This window comes from Typopeltis vanoorti, chromosome 14 (genome assembly GCF_054136105.1).
Source record: "Typopeltis vanoorti isolate ZY-2024b chromosome 14, IOZ_Tvanoo_1.0, whole genome shotgun sequence".
NCBI lineage: Eukaryota > Metazoa > Arthropoda > Arachnida > Uropygi > Thelyphonidae > Typopeltis > Typopeltis vanoorti.
This window is the reverse complement of record NC_143562.1, coordinates 116278036-116301363: the sequence shown is the minus strand read 5'-3', so window position 1 is coordinate 116301363 and position 23328 is coordinate 116278036. Positions and strand designations below refer to the sequence as shown.

Here is a 23328-nt window from a genome sequence, read left to right as displayed (position 1 = left end):
ATGTAAGAGTGATGATAATCAAATTGACTCTAACATTGATGAAATTATAGCAGAATATCATAGGTTAGTTAAAATAAAGTTAAGTAAGCCAGAGGTATGTGAGAATACCTCTAATTTAGTTAGTAAGGATAAAGAATCTCAGAAACTTGTAGAATCTCAGACATCTGTAGAAATTGATTCTGATAGTGATGATTCTATAGATTTAGAGCATGATAGTTTAAATGAAATATTTGAAAGGTATAGAAATGAAATTTGTAAGTATAGTAAATTGGAAGAAGAAAATTCTGAATTATCTCTAGCATCAGATGATTCTGAAATTAGTGATTCCGAAAGTGTAAATAATGATCAGCAAGAATCACGTTATTTTTTAAGATCTAGGAATAAGCATTAAAAGTTTTGTTAGATATAGGTTAAATATTTAAAATTTTTTTAAATAAAAATTTTCAGAAAAAGATGAAACTGATGTAAAAATAATCATAATTAAAATTCCGAATATTTTTATGCATTGTTTATGTTAAAATGTTTATTAGTTTTGTTTTCATAACACGCATTGTCGGCACTTGCGATGTGCCCGTTATGGAATTGTTTTGTCCAAAGTGATATGTAAAGAAGTTAAAAATTGATGTACTTACCAAATTTGATATTTGTATTACTTAAAAGAATTTGATTGTAATTTAAAATATTAAGTTTTGTGTTTTTATGAAAACATTCTCTCTTGTCGCTAACGCAGACAGCGTGTCAGCCATTTATACCTAACTTTCTCGCTTGCCACTTTCGAGGAGTGCGCATGCTCGCCGAGAAGTTTGATGTGTGATTGACAGCTAACAAGAGAGCGTTCGGTATCTGAGTAATGGCTGTAAATAAGATAGCGTTCGGAAGGAATTTAGAATACAGGCCAGCGGATTTTTTAGGTTCAGAGGAATTTAAGTTTTATTGTGACAGTAGGAAGAAAATTAATAGTATATTCCGAAAAAGGAATCGTGGAACTATTAAGTTTTAATGTGGATAAATAAAAGGGAAATATTGCTATAGATCGTTTTAAAAGGATTATTGGAGGAAACGCTAATTGGAAGATTTATAGTAGATTCCAAAAGGAAATCGTAGAACTGTAAGTTTTTTTAAAGTGGAAAAGTTAAGACTGTCATTAAGTATAGTGAATAAAAGAAGAATTTGCTATTTACGTTCTAAAGGAATGTTTGAGAAAATTTTGATTAAGAAGTTTCATCAGTATTAAGGACGTCTGATCTGACTATTATTTCTACTAAAAAGAGACAGAATTAAGCCATGAAGATTTTTATGTGTGCTACATGAGTGATGAAAAAGGATCCTGTGAAAATGAAGAATAAAGTTATATATCTTCAGAAAATGGCCTTGACAGAGAGAGAAACTGGCTATGAACATTTTGTGATTGTGCAAACTTTGTTTAGTCTAGTCTTAAGTGTAAGTTTATTTTTAAAAGGCCTTGGATCCAATTAATTTGTAGTTAGTTATGTAAAGTTGTTTGAAGTGTATATATATATTGTTTTTGTTTCATTAAATGTGTTTATTTTGTATTTTGGTCTTGAGTCAGTGATTATTTGGATTCTGAAAAAAAGAGTTAAGATCATTGCACCAATATGGGGTGAACCCTTGTGCATATAATAACATATAGGTACACTCAGAATAAAAAAAACAATTGTTAGAAACAGAGATCATCTCTATGGTAGGATAAATATTAAGATAATATATATGAATATTTCCTCAATATAAAAATACACCAATTATTAACAGTAGCATGTAGATTCATACACTTCAACACCAATTGTGTGATTAAATAACTCATGAAGATTACAGAGTATCATCATGTTTGTTGATAAATTATCTGCACATAAATAGTTTCTATGTAACTACAATTTCAATTAACATACTATATATTTTGAAAGTAAATGGTCAAAGAGAAGCTTAGCTTTTTAAAATATTTGAATGAATTTATTAGTACTGAAATAAGGAAAGTTTCTCTTTAATAAGACTTTTACCTTTAACACTAACCTGAACACTTTCTCCATCTCTACATGTAACTGACTCTACTACATGGTACTCATGACCAGGAGTCCAATGTTTAGGAATAACAGAATGAACTGGACCATCAAGATTCAGCATAACTAAAGGAAGAGATGCATGAGCACAACCTTGAACTTCATCTTCCCTTATATCTTTCTCAGGAGGTGGTAATGCATGCTGTGTATGGAGTACACTGAAACATATATCTTCCTTCATAACATCAAAATCCCAGCAGATTACACTTCCCTTATCGTCTATAGTGAGCACTACCTGGGGGGGGGGGGGACTTATTAGTTGTTACATACTGTATAGTTTATAACAATTGTTTCATATTTTATAACAAATATGTTTTAGAAGAATATCAGAAATGACTATTTTCAAGCAAGAAAACTGTATTATTTATGTATGGCAATAAGTAACGAAGGACATTCAATTAACATTTCAATTGAAAGAATTAGAATCAATTCGTCCAATGGAATATCAGAACAAATTGTCACCAGACTTTATTTACTGCAACCAAGTTTTCATTCAATTTCACATATCTTTAGGAAGTAATAAAGTGCTGAGTCAGTTTTATATATAGAAAAATTACTAACACAATCAACCATTATATTTTGCAGAATACTATAAATAGAGTGATAGTTCAAATTCTGTTTGAACATTTCCAACTTATATGAAGCTCAATGTCCTCATTTGATGCTTTAAACCCTTAGTTAATGCTTAGCATTAACTTCCTCCCCTCTCTATTCCAGTTGTGTACAAAGTCGCTTGTTCTTGCAACCTGTCACATTGTGGATAAGCAGGAGATCTGTTAACATCAACCTTGAAGAACACCAGAAATATATCTGCTGACGCAAATGTAGTCAATCAGGTAGAGGATGCCCATGCCTAGGACACCTTGCACAGAATCAAATGGGGTAAAAAGTACTATGCTTTGCCATAGCAAATACAAACTCAAAAAAAAACTAATTTTTTTGTAATCAGCAGCAAATGTAAAAATCAACCAAATCTATATAAATATGGTTATATGAAACTTCCAAAGATTTGGGAAATAGTAACTCTTAGAACAAACATCTAAGGTTAACTACGATTGTCTATAGTGGATGTGGATGCTGCACTTATGATTAGGTTTCTAGTATAATATCTTCTGCTTACTGCATGTGCATTTTTGTGTATGTTATTGCAAATTTTTATCTCGTATTCCAGATGATGTCTCTGTCACAGACCAAATATAGGGACTACTAATCCTGCATCCCATCACTTCATTCTGCTGTTTTCATTCCATTAACCACCCAAATGGCAATATGGATTGAATATAGCAAATATAATAACAAAAAGAAGATGCAGAAGAATTAAAAGCACCAAACTGACATCATTTAATGACTTAGCCATGGGTCTTTGTTAAATTAATGTGGCACATAACGTCACTGCTCAACACTATTAATCCTATTAATCCATGTCCATATATGGCAATTTCAAAAGATGCACAAAATATGACATCATCATGTTCAGATTGTTGTGTCCCTATCTCTAATATAATTACTCTTCTAGTCTTTTATTCAAATTCTCGTTCAACTCTTTCTCAGGTAACATGTGGTACCCCTATAACAATGAAATTGTCCCAGGGTCGAGCCAATACGAGAGTATCAGAGTATCTGAGATCAACCTCTCGTAAATCACTATGAAATTTTTTTTTTTTGCTGCGCCACTTAGTGCTTTTAGATTAAATAATAATATCAATCAAGAGGCGATCTCTAGATAGTATACAAGTGATACCTTGACCTTTGCAGATGTGGCCAAAATCTCTTCCCTCTAATTTCCCGCCTAGGTTCGTGTTAGTTTTTATAAGCGGTGCATCGGATTCCAAAATTCACAGATAGACTTAATTGTATTCAAAAGCAAGGTTTATTAGATACTATAATTATACACATACAGTGCATATAAACTTAAATCTCAATCTAAGAAAGTTCCTGACAATCAGGTTAACATTAAAACATTCTAATATTACAAGGCTACTCAGACTGACCACTGTTAATTTTTTCAGTATAAATCTTATCAACATTAAAACACCTAAATTATGCATAACAATCTCAATAATTCTTTTCTAATTCAGTTTCAATCAAACCACTCAAAATAGCATCTATATCTCTTACAATCTTGTCATTAATAGCAATTCTTTACTCTGAACTTTATCATAACCTCTTTAAACATATGATAGCATCTATATCTTTTACAATCTTGTCATTAATAGCAATTCTTTACTCTGAACTTTATCATAACCTCTTTAAGCATATAATATCATCTGTATCTTTTACAATCTTGTCATTAATAGTAATTCTTTACTCTGAACTTCATCATAACCTCTTTAAACATATAACATAATTCGATCACAGTAGGAGACAGTAAATATACGGTAACTTTCTCAGGATCACTACAGTTCTGTTCTATATAATATTATTAATGCTCCTTCCTTAGATTCACAGCGCAGTACAAATCCTTTCATTTATAGTTAACAAATACTATAAAGTCTATCTATCTTGAACTGCATCACATTAAGAGGTCTTCAGGAATCTGTTTCTCCTTAATCGGAATAGCCATGGGTTCCTATCTGGCTTTCTGTGGGTGGCCGGACATACTCTTTCCGTGGAAATACGACCTTCTAGTTCCGCCGATGCCTCTATCAACACCCTCCGGACTGGAGGCGCTGCCACCCTTCACCCGCTCACAACACTGCGAGACCAACACCAGGAGATCAGGAAAAAAAAAGCCTCGTGTGGGGGGTGCTCGACCCTTATATTTCACCTTGGTTCTCGGCGATTCTTGCACTCCGCAACGTCCACCTAGCACTTTCACGTAGCTCGACATCACAGCATCCAGCTTTCTCCGCTACGTTTTCGTGCGCTGTCGGCACGTGAATGCCTGGGGCAAACCGCTCCCCTCACGTTACTGCTACCTGACCTTTGGACTTACATCCCCCTTACAATTTGTGCAAGTCATTCTATAACTTCTAGTACTTATTGCTCTAACAAAATGTTAAGTGTTTACACTTCCACTATTATTTATACTAACTAGTGAGTGATCCCTTGTTGAAATATTATATAAATAACTATTTGTTTTCTTTTAGTTTGAAATATTTGATTTATCTACAAAGCAGTATTTTGATACCTAGAGACAAGCATGTTATAATGTTCCTTATTGTGTGTTCACTCTGTTATACAATGATAAGATGAAATATTTTATGTTCCAACTTATCAGGGTATAACAAGATGCCAATGCATGGCCATATATGTATTGACATGGTCAATACATTCGAGAGATGCGCGCATGTGTACAGTGGAAGTCAGGGCCTTTATAAGGCAAAATGCTGAGAAGGACTTTGTTTTACGTTTCTCAATCTTCTCTTACCTGGGTCCGCTGCCATGTGAGGTCTGCTGTCGGTAATCGAAAGAGAAGCATCATAGGTTTCTCAATCTTCTCTTACCTTGGTCTGCCGCCAAGTAAGGTCTTTTGTCAGTAATTGAAAGAGAAGCATTGCAGGTCTTAGGTCTTCTCTTACCTAGGTCCACCGCACATGTGAGGTCCATGGTCAGTAATCAAAAGAGGTGTCATAGGCCAGAGGGTTCTGAATTGTTGGAATGTCTTGCAGCTAGGAAAAAAGCTGCAAGTAGATGCCATGTTAAGTACTAGAGGATACAGAATAATTGGTGACTCGAACAAAGAAGATTGGCAGGAAGTCATGAAAATCAAGAAAGAGCCAGCAGAAGGAAAGAAGGACCAAAAGGAGCACTTTCGTTCGAACAAAAGATCCATGAAAAAGGGCAGTGCTGAACGAGAATTGTAAGTACTTATATATGTGATATTCCCAAGCAAGAATGCACATGAAGTGTGTCTGTTCATGGGTACAATAAGATTGTGTAAGTTAATATTGAAATAAGCTCACTTAAAGTTTATTTTAATCTAAACTGTGTATGAGTGATTATTGTAAGAGTAAGAAGAGTACTGAACTGGATAATGTAATTTAATATTGAATTAAGCTTGCCTAAGGAATGCCTTAATTCCAGTTTGAATATGTAAGACTAGCAGAATATTCTAGAATGTAATTTTACTTTAAGGAAGAAACATAGAACCAAGTCCAAATCAGGATGAATTGAAATTAACAAAGAATTATAATGCAACTGTATATACATATACAGTATATGTTAAAGTGGATCAGACTGTGTAAATAATTTTTTTTTATTTAATTAAAAGAAATGTGAACAACACATTGGACTGATTCTGTCAATACAATATCCTGAAAATTTTTAACCTGCATAAGATTAAGTTTAAGTGATCAATATTCAAGTCACAACTAACTAAAGGTAAAGATTAACATAAGTGGGGTGGGAAAACAAATAATATCTGCTTTGTCTTTAAGTTGAAAATCTTATAATCTCGCACTCAAATACATGGTCTGACTGGCACAGTCGAAAAACAAATAAATTTGTTAGATTATAGAGTGTGAGAACATAAGATATATAGTAGGAATAAATAACTGCTGACAGTCAACCATTCATGACAGTTCATCAAGTTTAAGTAAAGAACAAAATGACAAAGCAAGGGTTGAGAAATACAAAAATAATACTGAAATAGCAGAAAAATAAGTCTCAAAAAAAAAAAAAAAAAAGAAATTCCTCTCAATAACATAAACATTTATATTATAGAAGTGCATTATAAATAGGCAGTAACAATCAGGGACAGGAAGGAGTACCAATAGTAGTCAACACTAAACACATACATAATCTTCTTAAATGGGAGGACATTTAAATGTCCTCCCATTTAAGATTTCCAGTCTTAAGATTCTTAAGATTCCCATTCTGATTTCCAGTCTTAAATGACTGGAAATCAGAATTATTTGTACCCCAGTCTACAGAAATTCTGCAGAGGAAGAGGTAGAGGAATTTTGGGTCATTAGAGAAGAAAGTTGACAAAAGAGTTGGCTTTGTCCTTGTTGATAATCTAAATAGCAAGGTAGCAAATGAATACTAAAATTTGGGAAAAAGCAAAATACCTGCTGGTTTTCTGTTCAGTAGGCAGGCTTGTTTTCACTAACACTATATGTTCCAACATAAAAATATGCATAAACATGCGCCATCATCACCAAATTTGCAAATCTGCTCCCATTTAACATCACTACCATATTCTCCTCAGTCATTATCATTCCACTATTATCACTGACCAACATCATCTTCCATAATTATTCTTCCTTCTATTGGCCACGCATAAAAAAAAAAAGCTATGATTTTTTTTGGTCTCATCTACTGACTGCTGCTCATACTGTACTTTTGCTATCCTTACAAAGCAAGTTACCTTCTTTGTTTGGTGTTTGTACTCCTATGTAACCAATTGCCTCATCTTGTATTGACTCCACAATACCTTCCTCTAAATTCCATGCTTCATCTCTTCAGTCATTCATTTTATACCTATCTTATTTAATGTCCTGATCTTTGGAATACACTCAGACATTACCAGATAGTTCCTGAATAGGGACACACAGGCACTGATTTCCTTCCCATCCAATTCCTCATGATATAGCTCCTCCTGAGTTTGTCATAATCACCAGACTTATAGTTCCTCATATATCCTTTTCTCAGAGGTCCTGATATGGCTAGTCACCAAAAGTGATCATTTCATAGTCAATCACCAACTAGAGGAAGATTTGACATTTCATTTACAATAACATCCACTAATAAGATAATCAAATTCAAGCCCCTTGATCCTTGTGTACCCACTGTTACATACTGCCTTAGTTGTTCCTCAAAAACTCAAGAAATTAATTTGCTATAGTTCCACATACTGTTGTTTCATTCCAACCTACACAACCATAATTGAAATTGCTCATTATGATCACCCTTTTCTTATTAGGCAGGCCAATTTGCCTATACATTGCCCTCCATATTACCACGTTTATAGCAATGCCCCACCAAACATTTCATTCTGTCCACCTCCACCTCACACAATACTGCTTCAAAACCACTGTTACTATTTGCTCCTTGCATCTCCACCTTGGATAGGCACACCTCCTTCCTTTGTGTCCTGTTTCGTGAAACATATATCCCTTGATCTCGATACCTGTTAAAATACCTTCCTTATCCAACTACATCTCAGAACAATTTTTAGGCAAATGAATTCTATTGGTGCTACAATTTCATTCCTCTATTTTGGATAATTCTGGTACTGATAAACATAACACTAGCTCATTTCTCTATAGCAAGTCCTGCTGATCCCATTTGTTAGGTGTAATTTCTCCATACCCTCCCTGGTCATTCCTCTCTATTATCACTGATATTACACCTTTCTCTAAACCTAAATATTATGCCCACATCCCTGACAATCTTGATTCTTTCTTGCACCCTCATGCATCCACTCCTGTAACCATGATCTACACTTCTCACACAGGTCTACCTGTCTTCCCTGACTCTTCCTTCCATTTCTCTATTTGTCCTGTGTTCTTTCTCTATCATTCTCTCAACTCATGCCACTCACCTCTCCATTCACAAACTCTCTTACCCTACTCTACTGCATCACTTCTTGCTTCCTCAGATCTTTCATTAATGTCAGTCATTATTTTCTCTTGCAGCAAAAATTTCTCCAACTTACTTATACCAGTTCCATCCATCCCTCAAATTGATCCCATAGTCACAAAATGCTCCCATTCACCTCACATAACTCTACTAGCATACCATTTACAATCTTTATTCACCTTCTCAGCTCATCACTATCATACCTAGGCAAAATGCTGACCACCATAACCACCACTCTTATCCTTCCCTCTCCTGAACAGCCTCCTGACATCCTGCTTGTTATCAACCAAATCATTTGTGCCAACTACTACCATCAATAACTGTTTCTGCTCACTTATTCCTCAAACCCAATATTTCAATAACCTGTTCTTTCTACCTGCTGGAAAAAAGAACTTTGGCAGCTTTTCACACAACACTCTAATCATTGAATCCCATACAGGGTTACTCTTGAATCTTTCAATATCTCTTTCAAAAGGCCATCTTTCATCCCACTATTCACATTTCCATGCAAATCTGTAATTATCCTCATTTGTCTTCACATTGTTAATCTCTTGCCTCATCTTTACTAACTCTGCTTCCATCTCTTCAATTACCTTCTCGTTACCTTTCACATTCACTGTCTTACCTTTATTGCCAGTCTGTCTTTCATGCACTCAACCACACAGTTAACCCTGCTTACTTCCATAGCTACATTCATGATCTCATGCTCTTCCCTTTGCCTGCTACTGATCACATTCAAAGACACCTCATAATCCATAAGCATTTTACACTTCTTACACACCCATTGCTCTCATTTCTCCTATTAATCCTCTTCACATAGATATTTTAAACATCTTCCCAAGAATACACACATCACATTCATACCACCTCACCATTTTTGAAAAATCTATGCTGCTTGCATTCACTTTAAATGTCAATCTACGTTTCATCACCATTTTGCTCACTTTCAGTCACACACAGAAAAGCACAAAGAATTCAACCTGCAATTTTAACTAAATCAAACACCACCTAACAATCATAATTATAATACAAAGGTGGTCTGAAAAGTTCTTAGCCTAACAATGAAAAAATGAATTTAAATTTCAAAATTATTTTTATTTTTCAACAAAATCTCCCTTAAGACTAATACATTTATTCCAGCGATGCTCCAGTGCCATTATACCATCCCTGCAGTGGTTTTCAGTAAGATTTGCAAAATACCCCTCTACAGCTACAATCACCTCTTGATTCGAAGAAAAACACTGACCAGCAAGGAAGAGTTTTAGTTTTGGGAAGAGATAGAAGTCAGAGTTAGCCAAATCTGGGGAATAGGGTGGATGTTCCAACAATTCATAGTGCAGATCCCTTAATTTTCCCAGTGGATAGGTGCACTGTCCTGATGAAAGATGATTTTTTTCTTCTGCAAACTGGGTCTTTTCTCATGCATTTTTTTTCTAGTCTGTTTAAAAGATCGGAATGATATTCCACGGTTATTGTTTTACCCTTTTCAAGATAATTAATAAAGAAATGCCTTTAGCATCCCAAAACACCAATGCCATGACCTTTTCTGCTGATGGAACCAACTCTGTCTTCTTTGGTGCTGAACAACAGGCTTCTGTCCACTGTTTTGACTGCTGTTTGGATTCTGGTTTTTATTGGGAATCCAAGTCTCATACATAGTAATAAATCGACACACAAAACCAGTTTTATTCTTGTTAAAAGGCTCCAAGCACTATTCAGATATTTTCATGTGAGTGCAATATTGATCTGCTGTGAGCAAGCATGGCACCCACCTTGTGCAAAGCTTTTTCATTTGCAATTCTTCATACAAAATATATCCTACAAGTTCTTCTGAAATGCCTATAGTCTCAGCAATTTCACACACTTCGATTCGCTAGTCATCCAATACCATACTGTGCATTGATCAATGATTTCTGGTATTGTTACACTTTTTGGACGTCCTTCACGTGGATCTTCAAGGCTAGTACAGCCATGTTTAAACTCGGCATCCCATTTTCTTTAAAAAAAAAAAAAAAAAAAAAAAAAAATCAGCTAACACCTTTTTATTCCCGTATACGGGAGTAGGTGAGGCCATTTAGCCCTATCTAACTTTTGGAGACTGAGTGGGCAGTTCAATCTCCACTGGTACCCAATCAGAGGCAGATGGCCCAAGGCTATCACTAATTAAGTGGTTCGCTGTGAAGAGAGATGGCTCAAATGTGCTGCCATCTTGTGGTCCCTAACCCTAACACAATACATTTAATGTCTGAAAAATTTCCTCTGGTCGCCGACTAGACTCGAAACCAAGTTTTCCTTCATGCGGCCAAGCGTGGTGGTGTGCAAACGCCACATCCACTGAGCTACACAGGCTCACCCAACAGGGTGCACCACGAGAAGGTGAGGATTGGACATTAGGTCATAAGCTCTGGTCGGTTCTCCACATTCCTTTAAAGGCTATGTGGAGGTCTCCTCTTAGTTATACAGCTTTGACTCTTTAGCAACCCTGATGTCAGTTATGAAAATTATAAAGAGCAGGCCCAGAGGAGTCACAATAACTGTTTTCTTAATTGTCAAAAACGAAGGAGAAGAGTGCACATAAACTTTTATGAACCTCGAATGAATTTCTTTCGGCATTAAACCTTCTTTTACAAAGAATTTTTAAACTGCACAATACTCAATTTTATCCATTTCAAGGGATACAGACAACACTTTGGCTTCCGACAGCTGTATAAAAAAAACTACTTGATAGAATTACTTGCAATTTCACATGATGCTTATGACAGATGTACCAACTTAGGGAAAAAAAAGCTTGCCTATAGTGTTGCCATCTATGGTCGAGGCTGAGAACTTTTCAGACCACCCTCATACAACAACATTTAATTAATAAATGATCAATACTATCACACAAATTAAAATTTTTATTTATCTTTCCAACACTCTCACCACGAACAGCTTATCTTTGTCACACAGTGGCAAATATCAGCTAGTTGAATTGAGTAGTTTAATAAACTAGTTTCTTATAATTTATCATATACATCTTCAGGATAAAATTATAAATTTAAAAAAAAAAAAAAAGCTTATATTAACCGTCATTTCAAAAGTAATAACTGTCACATATAGAATAAACTTAAAACTAGATGGTAAACAACATGTGCAACTGCCAACAAATCACAGCTATATGGTTCTTATATCAAACACATGAAACAGCTTATGTGTACATGTTAATTTATTTTTAATGATACTGATGAGAACACACTCTAATAAGAAAATAATAATTATTTATTAATTTATTTGCTGATATTTCACTGGCATTACATCCAGCATCTTCAAAGCACAAAAACAGTTTGTCACAGTACAAAACAACAATAATCTGGTATAACAATGGGACTAGTTTAAACAATTGCAACAGACAACACAAAGACTAAAGTCCTAATCAGGTACTATCTATGATGTGGAAAAAAAAAAAAGAGAGAGAGAGAGAAAGCAGGTATTAATTAAATCCTAAAATGACTGTCTCCCAAATTTTTGGTAAATTTATACAGCCATACTTGTTGAGGTTTGGAGTGTGTTTAAAGGCTTCTGTTGATTCCAAAAACAATCTCTCTGACTAATAATAACTTATGTGTAGCACTTTTGTTTTTTTTCTAATTGATCCTGTGTGCAGGGATATCTAAGGCATGGTCTGCTAGACCCAACTTGCCATAACGACAGTGCCAGATGTATTCTTTATGTTCAATGAGGTGGATGTCCACATTTTAGATTTAAATAGCCAACACCCAAAAATCCACTTTACTGGAACTGGAAGATCTTAAAGTTTAGTGCATTTAAATAACCAACACCCCAAAATCCACTTTACAATGGAATTGGAAGCTAATCACTGTCTGTCCTTCCTGGATAAACTAATCACACGTCTTCCAGATTATTATTATTATTATTATTATTATTGTTCCGGGAAACTCCAAGAAGTCGACAGACTCATCGAGGGAGGCCCTAACATAATGTCAAGAACAACTATTCAACATTCACACAGTATCTATCATACCTTGCCTTGAACTCATTCACGGTCGTAGCACCCACAACAGACTCTAGAAGCTAATTCCACTCATTTACCACTCTCCAAGTAAAGAACCTAGCTCTAACACCCTTGTCAACCACGCTCTTGCCCAGCTTCCATGAATGGCCCCTAGTCCTCCCACCACCAGTCATATTTTCAAAAATATCTTCTGGATCAATCTTATAAAAACCCTTCAGTAATTTGAATGTCTCAATCATATCACCCCTCCTTCGCCTATGTCCAATTTCTGCAACCCACAAATCTTCAACCTATTCTCATAAGGTTCATTCCACAGACCTGCTATCATCTTGGTCACTCTTCTCTGAATCGTCTCCACTTCCTCCCCATCACGAAGAAATCCTGGTGCCCATAGCTGGGCACAGAAGTCCAGATGGGGTCTTATCAAGGCTCGATACAGGGGAACAACAACTTGTTCATCTCTGCATGTTAAAGTATTTTTCAGAAGCCAAGTGATTTGGTGAGCTGTTTTAGTTACTTTTGCAATGTGCCCCCTAAACTTCAACTCCCTATCCACCAACACTCCCAAATCCCTGGCCTCATCAATCTCCTGGAGTATGATTCCACCAATGCGATATACTGCTGCTATTCTTTTCACCCCAAAGTGCATAACCTTACACTTTGCCACATTAAATTGACATCCATTTTTCCTAGCCCAGTCCTCCAAACTATCCAAATCATCCTGTAAAATTTTGACATCTTGTGCACTCACAATTGCTCTACCCAACTTTGCATCATCAGCAAACAAGTGAACACTTCCTCTCAGATCCTTTCCAATATCATTGATAAACAAATTGAAAAGCAGTGGTCCAAGAACAGAGCCCTGTGGCACTCCACTAGTCACAAGACGTCTTTTAGACTCCACTCCTGAATAAACAACTCTTTGATATCTCTCCTTCAACCACCCTCTTATCCATCTCACCAACCCTATATCTATACCCATCTGCTCCAGTTTACTGATAAGGGTTCCATGTGGTATCCTATCAAAGGCCTTGGCAAGGTCCAGTAGTATCACTGTAAACCCATTACCCCTATCCAGTTCAGCCGTCACTGTGTTATAAAACGTGAGCAAGTTACTGAGGCATGATCTACCCTTCACAAAACCATGTTGTCCCCCATACAATATCCCATTTTCATCTATCCAATCCTGTATTCTTTTCTTGACTAATTTCTCTAAGACCTTGACAATGATTCCTGATATGCTAATCGGTCGGTAATTTACAACAGCAGTCTTGGAACCACCTTTATGCAGTGGAACTATTTTCCCCTCTTTCCACCCGCTCGGGACTAACCCAGACCGGAGACTCAAATTAAACAAAATGGTCAAGGGTACTGACAATTCTTTAGCTGCTTCTCGTACAACACGAGCTGGTATACCATCCAATCCCACGGATGTATTGACATTGAGGTTATGCAATAGACTACTCACCTCCACTTCATTAACCACAATTCCCATATAATCTACTGGTTTATTCGTTTCTGCAATGTCACCACCTGGATGATATACTTTTGCAAAGTGCTCACTCAGTAACTCAACTATCTCAATTGATTCAGTTATCTCTCTACCATCGACATTCTTTAAAATCAATCTGCCATGTACATTTTTCCTTTTACTTGCTACATATCTAAAAAACTGTTTAGGATTCTCTTTAGCCTGCATGGCCAATGTTCTTTCGTAATCCTTTTTTGCTTTTCTTACCACACTCATCACCCTTCTGGCCTGCGCTTTATACCGTTCATGTGCCTGCCGGTCACCCTTCTCCTTAAATTTCCTCCATAGTTGTTTCTTTTTTTGCAACTCAAGCTTAATGGTGTTATTCATCCATTTAACCCCTACTTGATTTATTATTCGGACTCTAGGTATACAGTCAGCCATTGCTTCATGCAAGCACTTCTTAACTACCTCCCATGCACTATCAACTTCTAGTCCTTGCAGTTGTACATGCCATGGCACTGAACCAATCAAACTCCTAAGCTTGTCATACTTTCCAGCCCGATAATTCCACATGTACCCTGTCTTAATTGAAAATTCTACACCTTTAGCCACCTCCCAAGTTAAGACCCTATGATCACTCTCACCAATTGGTGGCAATGTGGTCATATTTGTTACAGCCAAATCCTCAGATGTAATTACTAGGTCAAGCACTTTCTGACCCCTAGTGTTTTCCATTACATGATGTCGCAGATAGTTATCCCTTAATAACCGCATAAAATCCAGTTCCTTCCTCCCGTGTGTCCTCTCCTCACTCCAATCAATGTGACCATAGTTAAAATCTCCCATAATAATCACCCTCCTTCCACCCATTTCTTCTATTTGCTTGTGCATACTGTCACCACCATCTTTTCCATCACCTGGTCTATAGCAGCACCCAATTGTATATTTAGTTCTGCTAGCCACAATCTCACACCAAATGGCCTCAAATGTGCTCTTTTCTCTATCCTGCAATTCAACTTCTATTCTCCTTGGCTGGAGCTCATCAGCTATCATCAACAATACTCCTCCCCCCATTTTATTCTCTCTGTCATTCCTGAACACACTATACCCATCACATTCAATCCCACTAGCTATATCATGTACAGTGAGCCATGATTCACTAATACCAATAACCTGTGGTCTGAAAGTGCCAACCATTGCCAAAAACTCTTCCTTCTTGTTCCTAATACTCCTAGTATTAGTGTACATGAATTTAAGACCCCCATTAGCCCCAACCCTACCTTGATGCCTTATATTAACTATCCCACTCAGATTTGTTGTCCTTATTTGCTCTGGCATATTATATTCATTCTTACATTCAACTGCCTCCATAAGGACTGTATCTCTACTCCCCCCCCCCCTCCCCCCAACAAATCTAGTTTCCCTGAATTTGCACATCCACTACATTCAGCAACACTTTCTCAAGTCTTCTTACACCTTAACCATTCAAATGCAAGCCATCCATCTTATATAGATCCTTTCGCCCATCAAACTCACTCCACACATCCACAAATTCCACACCACTCGTCATACATAACCCACGCATAAAGTCATTCGCAATTATAGCCCTCCTTTTAAACATTTCACTGTCATACTGTGGCAAAAGACTAATCATTCTAACTCTCTCACTCTTTTCTTTTGCTACCTCAAACAATTCATTCAGGTCTTCTATCATTTCCATTTTATCTCCTTTCAAATCATTCGTACCTGCCACAACAATCATTTCTTTCACCCTTTCCTTTTGCTCTCTAATAGACGCAGTTACGTCCTTTATGGTCGCACCAGGTTGGTACGATTTTGTCAAATCCTCTACTAACAAACCTCGTACTAACGAGTCTCCATACAGCACTCTATCCTTCATTTTGTTCATGTTCACATTCATACGTCTATTTTTCCTGTCATACCTTTTATTATTGGTTGGTTCATTCAGTCTACTTTTGTTCATGCACTCTAACTGCTGTTTTGCTCTTTCTATCGCACTATTCAACAACGCGATCTCACTCAATGCATCTATCTCATCTTTTTTGTTCTCTGAGAAACCATTTATACTATCATTCACACTCTCACAATTTTCATGTACAACCTTGCTGTTTCTTGTCATATCCCTATTTCCTTCATTCTGAAGGTTGACAAAAAAATCACACTCACGATCCGAAATACACTTCAATTCCTCATTCTCTCTACATTTTCTACACACATTCAATCCTTTATTATCATCTAACCACACGCCGACCGCACTCCGCAAAGCGTACATTTCACAGCTAGTACACTGACTCATTTCTTTTATGCTACCGTTCTTTAATAACGATGGCGAACCTTCATTACTGGCCGCCATTTTCCTTCGCACAGGTGCCATATTTATTTGCAACGTGTTTTGTCAAATTATACGTTATAACACACCAAAAATAGACGCAATAAAATACGCAAGGCAAACAAAACAAAACTACACAATATTAAGTAATTTGTATCGATAACATAAAATGATACTTATCTTATCTGGAGCTTGCACGAACACTACACATTACGAATTCATCTAGCAGCGACTTCCCGACATAGATTATGTTATAAAACACTTTAGTACACTAACCACGCTAATAAAGCTCCAATAATATACCAAAATTACACACTCAAGTCCATTAAATTGAATCCAAAACACCAATAAATCAACAAAAAACACAAATCTCTCAGGAGCTCTCTATGTTTAGATGGTTCCTTATCTTTTTCGGTTTATACAAAACCCACACATGCAGGGGAGATATAATACATATAACATATACATAGATATATAACAGTATGGCATCCTAAAAACACTAACCCACAGAGCTAGAGTGATTTGTTCCAATGACAATGCTCTCACTGCTGAACTCACTCACTTACGTCATACCTTCTTAGCCAATGGCTACAATCCCCATAGGATAGAAAATATACTAAATGCTCCCCAGAAATCCTTCCCACCCACCCACCCACTGTCTACCACAGAAGACTACAGCAAAATTGTTATCATCCTATACATTCAAGGCACATCTGAGTGCTTAATAAACATCAGCTATGCACCATATTTAAACCTTATGTCATATTGGCGACTTTCATCCGTTCACGCAATGACAGGATCTCTTCTTTATCACATCCAGGAGTCTATGAAGTGCCCTGTTCATGTGACTGGGATTACTGTGGACATCCATCTCAGTGAACCTAAAAAATGCATCCGACACTGTCGTTATGGCAAGTTGGGTCTAGCGGACCATACCTTAAATACCCTGCACACAGGATCAATTGGAAAAAAACATAAAAGTGATACACAGAAGTTACTATAGTCTTCTACACATTAGACTATAAGTCGGAGAGATTGTTTTTGGAATGAACAGAATCCTTTAAACATACTCAAAACCTACAAGTATGGCTGTATAAATGTACCAAAAATTTGGGAGACAGTCATCTTAAGATCTATTTAATACCTACTTTCACTGCCCTCCCCCCGAACACAGATGGCACCTAATTAGGACTTTAGTCTTTGTGTTACCCGTTGCAATTGTTTAAACTAGTTCCATTGTTATACCAGATTGCTGTTGTTTCATGTACAGTGACAACTATTTTTGTGTTCTAAAGATGCTAGATATAATACTAAGGAAATATCAGCAAATAAGTTAATAAATAGTAATTATTTTCCTACCAGTCTGTGTTGTCATCAATACTGTTAAAAATCAATTAATATAGTTCTTTTATATATGTTGATCATAGTTTTTGTGGGTTGAACAAAGTAGCATTTCAGCAGCTTCTCTGAATCTATGTATATCATCATCATCATCATCAAATTCCTGCTATGTACCCTCAAGGGGTGTACAGGATATGACAGTACTACATGAAAAAATTACATCATTACTAACTTCCTATCTACAATTTTCCTCCAAATCAGTCTGTTACTTGTCAAGACTCCAACATTATCAGATCTTATATTTCTATCGTCTAAGCCACTTTGTACCGTATCAATCCACCTATATCTTGGTCTTCCTCTGGGTCGTTTTCCTGCCAACCTGGCAGAAAACACTTGTTTTGCTAATCTTTCCTCTCCCATTTTATTTAAGTGACCATACCACCTGAGATTAGCTCTGCTAATGCATTCCTGGATGCTGACAATGTCAAGTTCTTTCCTAATATCCTCATTTTTAATATGATATTGCCATTGATGCCATCTGTTCACGCCTCTAATCTTTCTCAGGACTCTCATATCTGCGGTCTCTAGTCTTTGGTCAAGTGTTTTACTTCTGACCCAGCTCTCAGATCCATAAGTTAAAACTGGTTTGAACACTGTCTCGTATACAGCTAATTTAGTTTTCCGACTAATTTCTTTTTTATTCCATATGAATTTATTCAATTGACTTCCCACCATATCAGCTTTGCTGATTCTGTTGTCTATTTCTATATTTAATTTACCATCTTCGGTAAAAATTGTGCCTAAGTAGCTGAAATGTTTTACTTGTTCCACAGGTTCTCCATTCACAACACAGTTGACATTTTCAATGATTCTGCGTATTTTCATTGTCTTTGTCTTTTTATTGCTGACCTTCATACCATATCTATTACAACAGCTATTCAATTTAGTCAGAGAATCTTGCAGACTTGTAGCGGATTTATTTAGAAGTATAACATCATCCGCATAAAGTAAAGAGCTGACATTAACATCTCCAATTTTGATATCAGGTTTAATACCACTTTCCTTCATAATGTGATCCATATAGATAATGAATAACAGAGGGGATAATGTACATCCTTGTCTCACACCAGATTTAACATTAAAACATCTTCCTGTACTTCCTTCAATTCTAACTGCTGACTTACAACTCAAATAAAGACTAAGTATTGCTTGATATAATGCCCCATTGACACCATATAACTGCAGCCTATTGAATAGCTTCTCTCTTGGCACCTTGTCATATGCCTTTTCCAAATCGATAAAACTTAAATACAGATCTTTGTTATATTCCCATGCTTTCTCGACTATTTGTCGTAAAGTGAAGATCTGATCCTGACAGCCTCTATTTGGCCTGAATCCAGCTTGTTCTTCACCAAGCTTTTCTTCCACAATTCTTCTCAACCCTTTCTCAAGTATACTGGCATAGATCTTGCCAGGAACACTCAGTAGGGAAATACCTCTGTAATTCTCACATTCAGTTTTATTTCCCTTTTTATATATGGATACTATGAGAGCTCTACTCCAATCATTGGGAATTCGTCCCTCTGTCCAGGCTTTCTGAACTATGCAGTGCAGCCACTGTAAGAGTTTTATACCACCATACATCAACATTTCTGGTCGAATATCATCTACTCCTGCTGCCTTTCCACATTTCAAGCCTTTGATGGCTTTTTCTACTTCAAGTATGGATATGTATTCCTGACTGCATGCCTGGTCAGGGTTTTTTATCACTGTGCTGTCATCATTGCTTGTTTCATTTAGCAGTTTTTCAAAGTAATTACTCCATACTTCAAGGATATCTTTTTCTCCTGTTTTCATGTCACCTTTATCATCTCTAACTCCTTTTACAGCACTCTTTCCACCATTCCTAAGCTTCTTCAACAACCTCCAGAATATTTTGCCACCTTCTTGATATTTATTTTCTATGTTCTTGCCAAAGTCCTCCCATGACTTTTGTTTAGCTAGTTTTACACACTGTTTAGCTTTCTTACATTTGTCTCTGTATTCTGTAAGAGTAAAAGCTGACTTATTTGCCAGGAACTTTTGATATGCTTTCTTCTTTTCCTTCACTGCCACTTTAACTTCCTGTGTCCACAGGGAGTTCTGATTTTTTTATCCTTGCACACAACCTCACCACATGCCTCTCTGGCAGAATCAATCAATGTTTTCTTCAGAGTTTGCCACTGAATCTCCACGGTTTGATTCCTGTTCTCAAACTCTTTCATTTTCTTTTCAATAATGTTTCTGTATTTTAGTCTACAGTTCACATCTGACAGTTGCTCAACTTTCATCCGCTTTAAAACTTTCTTACATGCTATTCTTTTCAATATGAAATTCAATTTTATCCTGCTCAAGACTAAATAGTGATCACTTCCAATTTCAAATCCTCTGTACACTCTGGTGTCCTGCACCAGGGAGAAGACATCACTATCAACAATAACATAGTCAATGAGACTTTTCTTATTCCTAGCCTCTTCTCTCCATGTGAATTTGTGCACATTTTTATGTTGGAACATGGTGTTAGTAATAACCAGTCCATGTCCTGAGAAGAAATCCAACAGATATTTGCCATTATTATTAGCTTTGCTCTTTTCTCCAAATTTTCCCAAAATATTTTTGTATGTCTCGCAATCATTTCCTACTCTGCTATTTAGATCCCCAACAAGGACCAACTTTTCCTTTTTCATTGTGTCAGTTGCTTTTTCTAGAGCGTCAAAAAATTCCTCCACTTCTACCTTAGTAGAACCTTCTGTGGGACCATAGGCACAAATAAGTCTCATTGTCCAGTTCCCCATTCTCATATTTGCCCACATTACTCTACTTGAGACTGACTGCCATTCAAGAAGATTAGCCTCGTATTTTGTGTTGAATACTATAGCTACTCCTTCTTTTCCTTGATTGTCATTGCCTGAATATAACATTTTGTATTTATTGCTCAGAAAGATCTCACCAGTTTTGGTCTTTTTTGTTTCAATCACCCCTATTATGTCGATCTGGTACTTATCTAATTCTTCAGCTAGCTCCATTTCTTTGCCATTCAGGCTTCTTACGTTGATAGTACCGATCTTTAACTCTGGTGATGTTGAGTTGGGGTTTGTTTTCAGATTTGTTCCAGTAGCTGACTTTTCGCCCTGGTTCCCTGGCGTAAACAACTGGGGCCTTATTTAACCGGGCGACGCCCTAGCCGGCATGAAATTTTGTCATGTTGTACCATCATTTTTTATTTTGGCTTAACCTATAAGAATACAATTTGGTCGGCTAAATCCCAAATTGCCAGCCCATCCTCGTTCGTTCAGTATCAAAGTAGATACCCAACAGGGTGCACCACGAGAAGGTGAGGATTGGACATTAGGTCAGAAGCCCTGGTCGGTTCTCCACATTCCTTTAAAGGCTATGTGGAGGTCTCCTCTCAGTTATACAGCTTTGACCCTTAAGCACCCCATCTATGTATACAGATATAAAATTCATTATATGGCATTTCTATGAGATGCCTAAGTACCTAATGTTGTTCCTTAAGGGTATGAAATACTGATCCTGATCTATGCACCCACTGATTTTCCATATTTTTGATGTGTTATTTCACGTGGATTTCTCCAGATTATTGCATCTGTCTGACACAGCATGCACAGGTATCTTGAGAGAAGAACAGACTGTTTGTGTGAAGGCTACTTTTAAGTTCTAGTGTTTAAGCACTTTGGCTATTCTGACTTAAGAAACTGCACCTTTGTAGTTACCTTGCTCCTTTAAATTTGTTGATATATGTCTTTTGGTATTTAGGATTATCTTAGATGTCCTTTTTTATTCCCTTTTGTTATCATGAGATGTTATGAATGCTCTTTGATCACCATCATCATCATCAAATTTCTGCCATGTACCCACAAGGGGTGTACAGGATATGATAGTACTACATGAAAAAATTATATCATTACTAACTTCCTATCTACAATTTTCCTCCAAATCAGTCTGTTACTTGTCAAGACTTATATTTCTATCATCTAAGGCACTTTGTACAATATCAATCCGCCTATATCTTGGTCTTCCTCTGGGTTATTTTCCTGCCAACCTGGCAGAGAACACTTGTTTGGCTAATCTTTCTTCTCACATTCTGTCTAAGTGACCATACCACCTGAGATTAGCTCTGCTAATGCATTCCTGGATGCTGACAATGTCAAGTTCTTTCCTAATATCCTCGTTTTTAATATGATATTGCCATGGATGCCATCTGTTCACGCCTCTAATCTTTCTCAGGACTCTCATATCTGCGGTCTCTAGTCTTTGGTCAAGTGTTTTACTTCTGACCCAGCTCTCAGATCCATAAGTTAAATCTGGTTTGAACACTGTCTTGTATGCTAATTTAGTGTTCCGACTAATTTCTCTCTTATCCAATATGAATTTATTCAATTGACTTCCCACCATACCAGCTTTGCTGATTCTGTTGTCTATTTCCATATTTAATTTACCATCTTCAGTAAAAATCGTGCCTAAGAAGCTGAAATGTTTTACTTGTTCCACAGGTTCTCCATTCACAATACAGTTAACATTTTCAATGATTCTGCCTATTTTCATTGTCTTTGTCTTTTTATTGCTGACCTATATACCATATCTATTACAACAGCGATTCAATTTAGTCAGAGAATCTTGCAGACCTGTAGCGGATTTATTTAGAAGTATAACATCATCCGCATAAAGCAAAGAGCTGACATTAACATCTCCAATTTTGATATCATGTTTAATACCACTTTCCTTCATAATGTGATCCATATAGATAATGTATAACAGAGGAGATAATCTACATCCTTGTCTCACACCAGATTTAACAATAAACCATCTTCCTGTACTTCCTTCAATTCTAACTGCTGACTTACAACTCAAATAAAGACTAAGTATTGCTTGATATAATGCCCCATTGACACCATATAACTGTAGCGTATTCAATAGCTTCTCTCTTGGCACATTATCATATGCCTTGTCCAAATCGACAAAACTTAAATACAGATCTTTGTTATATTTCCATGCTTTCTCGACTATTTGTCGTAAAGTGAAGATCTGATCCTGACAGCCTCTGTTTGGCTTGAATCCAGCTTGTTCTTCACCAATCTTTTCTTCCACAATTCTTCTCAACCATTTCTCAAAGTATACTTGCATAGATTTTGCCAGGAACACTCAGTAGGGAAATACCTCTGTAATTCTCACATTCAGTTTTATTTCCCTTTTTATATATGGGTACTATGAGAGCTCTACTCCAATCATCAGGAATTCGTCCCTCTGTCCAGGCTTTCTGAACTATGCAGTGCAGCCACTGTAAGACTCTTATACCACCATACTTCAGCATTTCTGGTCGAATATCATCTACTCCAGCTGCCTTTCTACATTTCAAGCCTTTGATGGCTTTTTCTACTTCAAGTATGGATATGTATTCCTGCCTGCATGCCTGGTCAGTGTTTTTTACCACTGTGCTGTCATCACTGCTTGCTTCATTTAGCAGTTTTTCAAAGTAATTACTCCATACTTC

At 36.6% G+C, this 23328-nt stretch overlaps 1 protein-coding gene across 4 annotated transcripts in view; it reads right to left on the bottom strand.

Annotated features, from left to right (window-relative positions):
- The window catches only part of retm (real-time), a 469145-nt gene that overhangs the window by 78243 nt on the left and 367574 nt on the right, over positions 1-23328 (bottom strand). For all 4 annotated transcript variants that reach the window (XM_090404393.1, XM_090404395.1, XM_090404396.1 and 1 more), the window contains one exon: positions 2029-2310. In XM_090404393.1, the coding sequence (XP_090260519.1) occupies positions 2029-2310 (282 nt within the window). The remainder of the gene's footprint in view (positions 1-2028; positions 2311-23328) is intronic.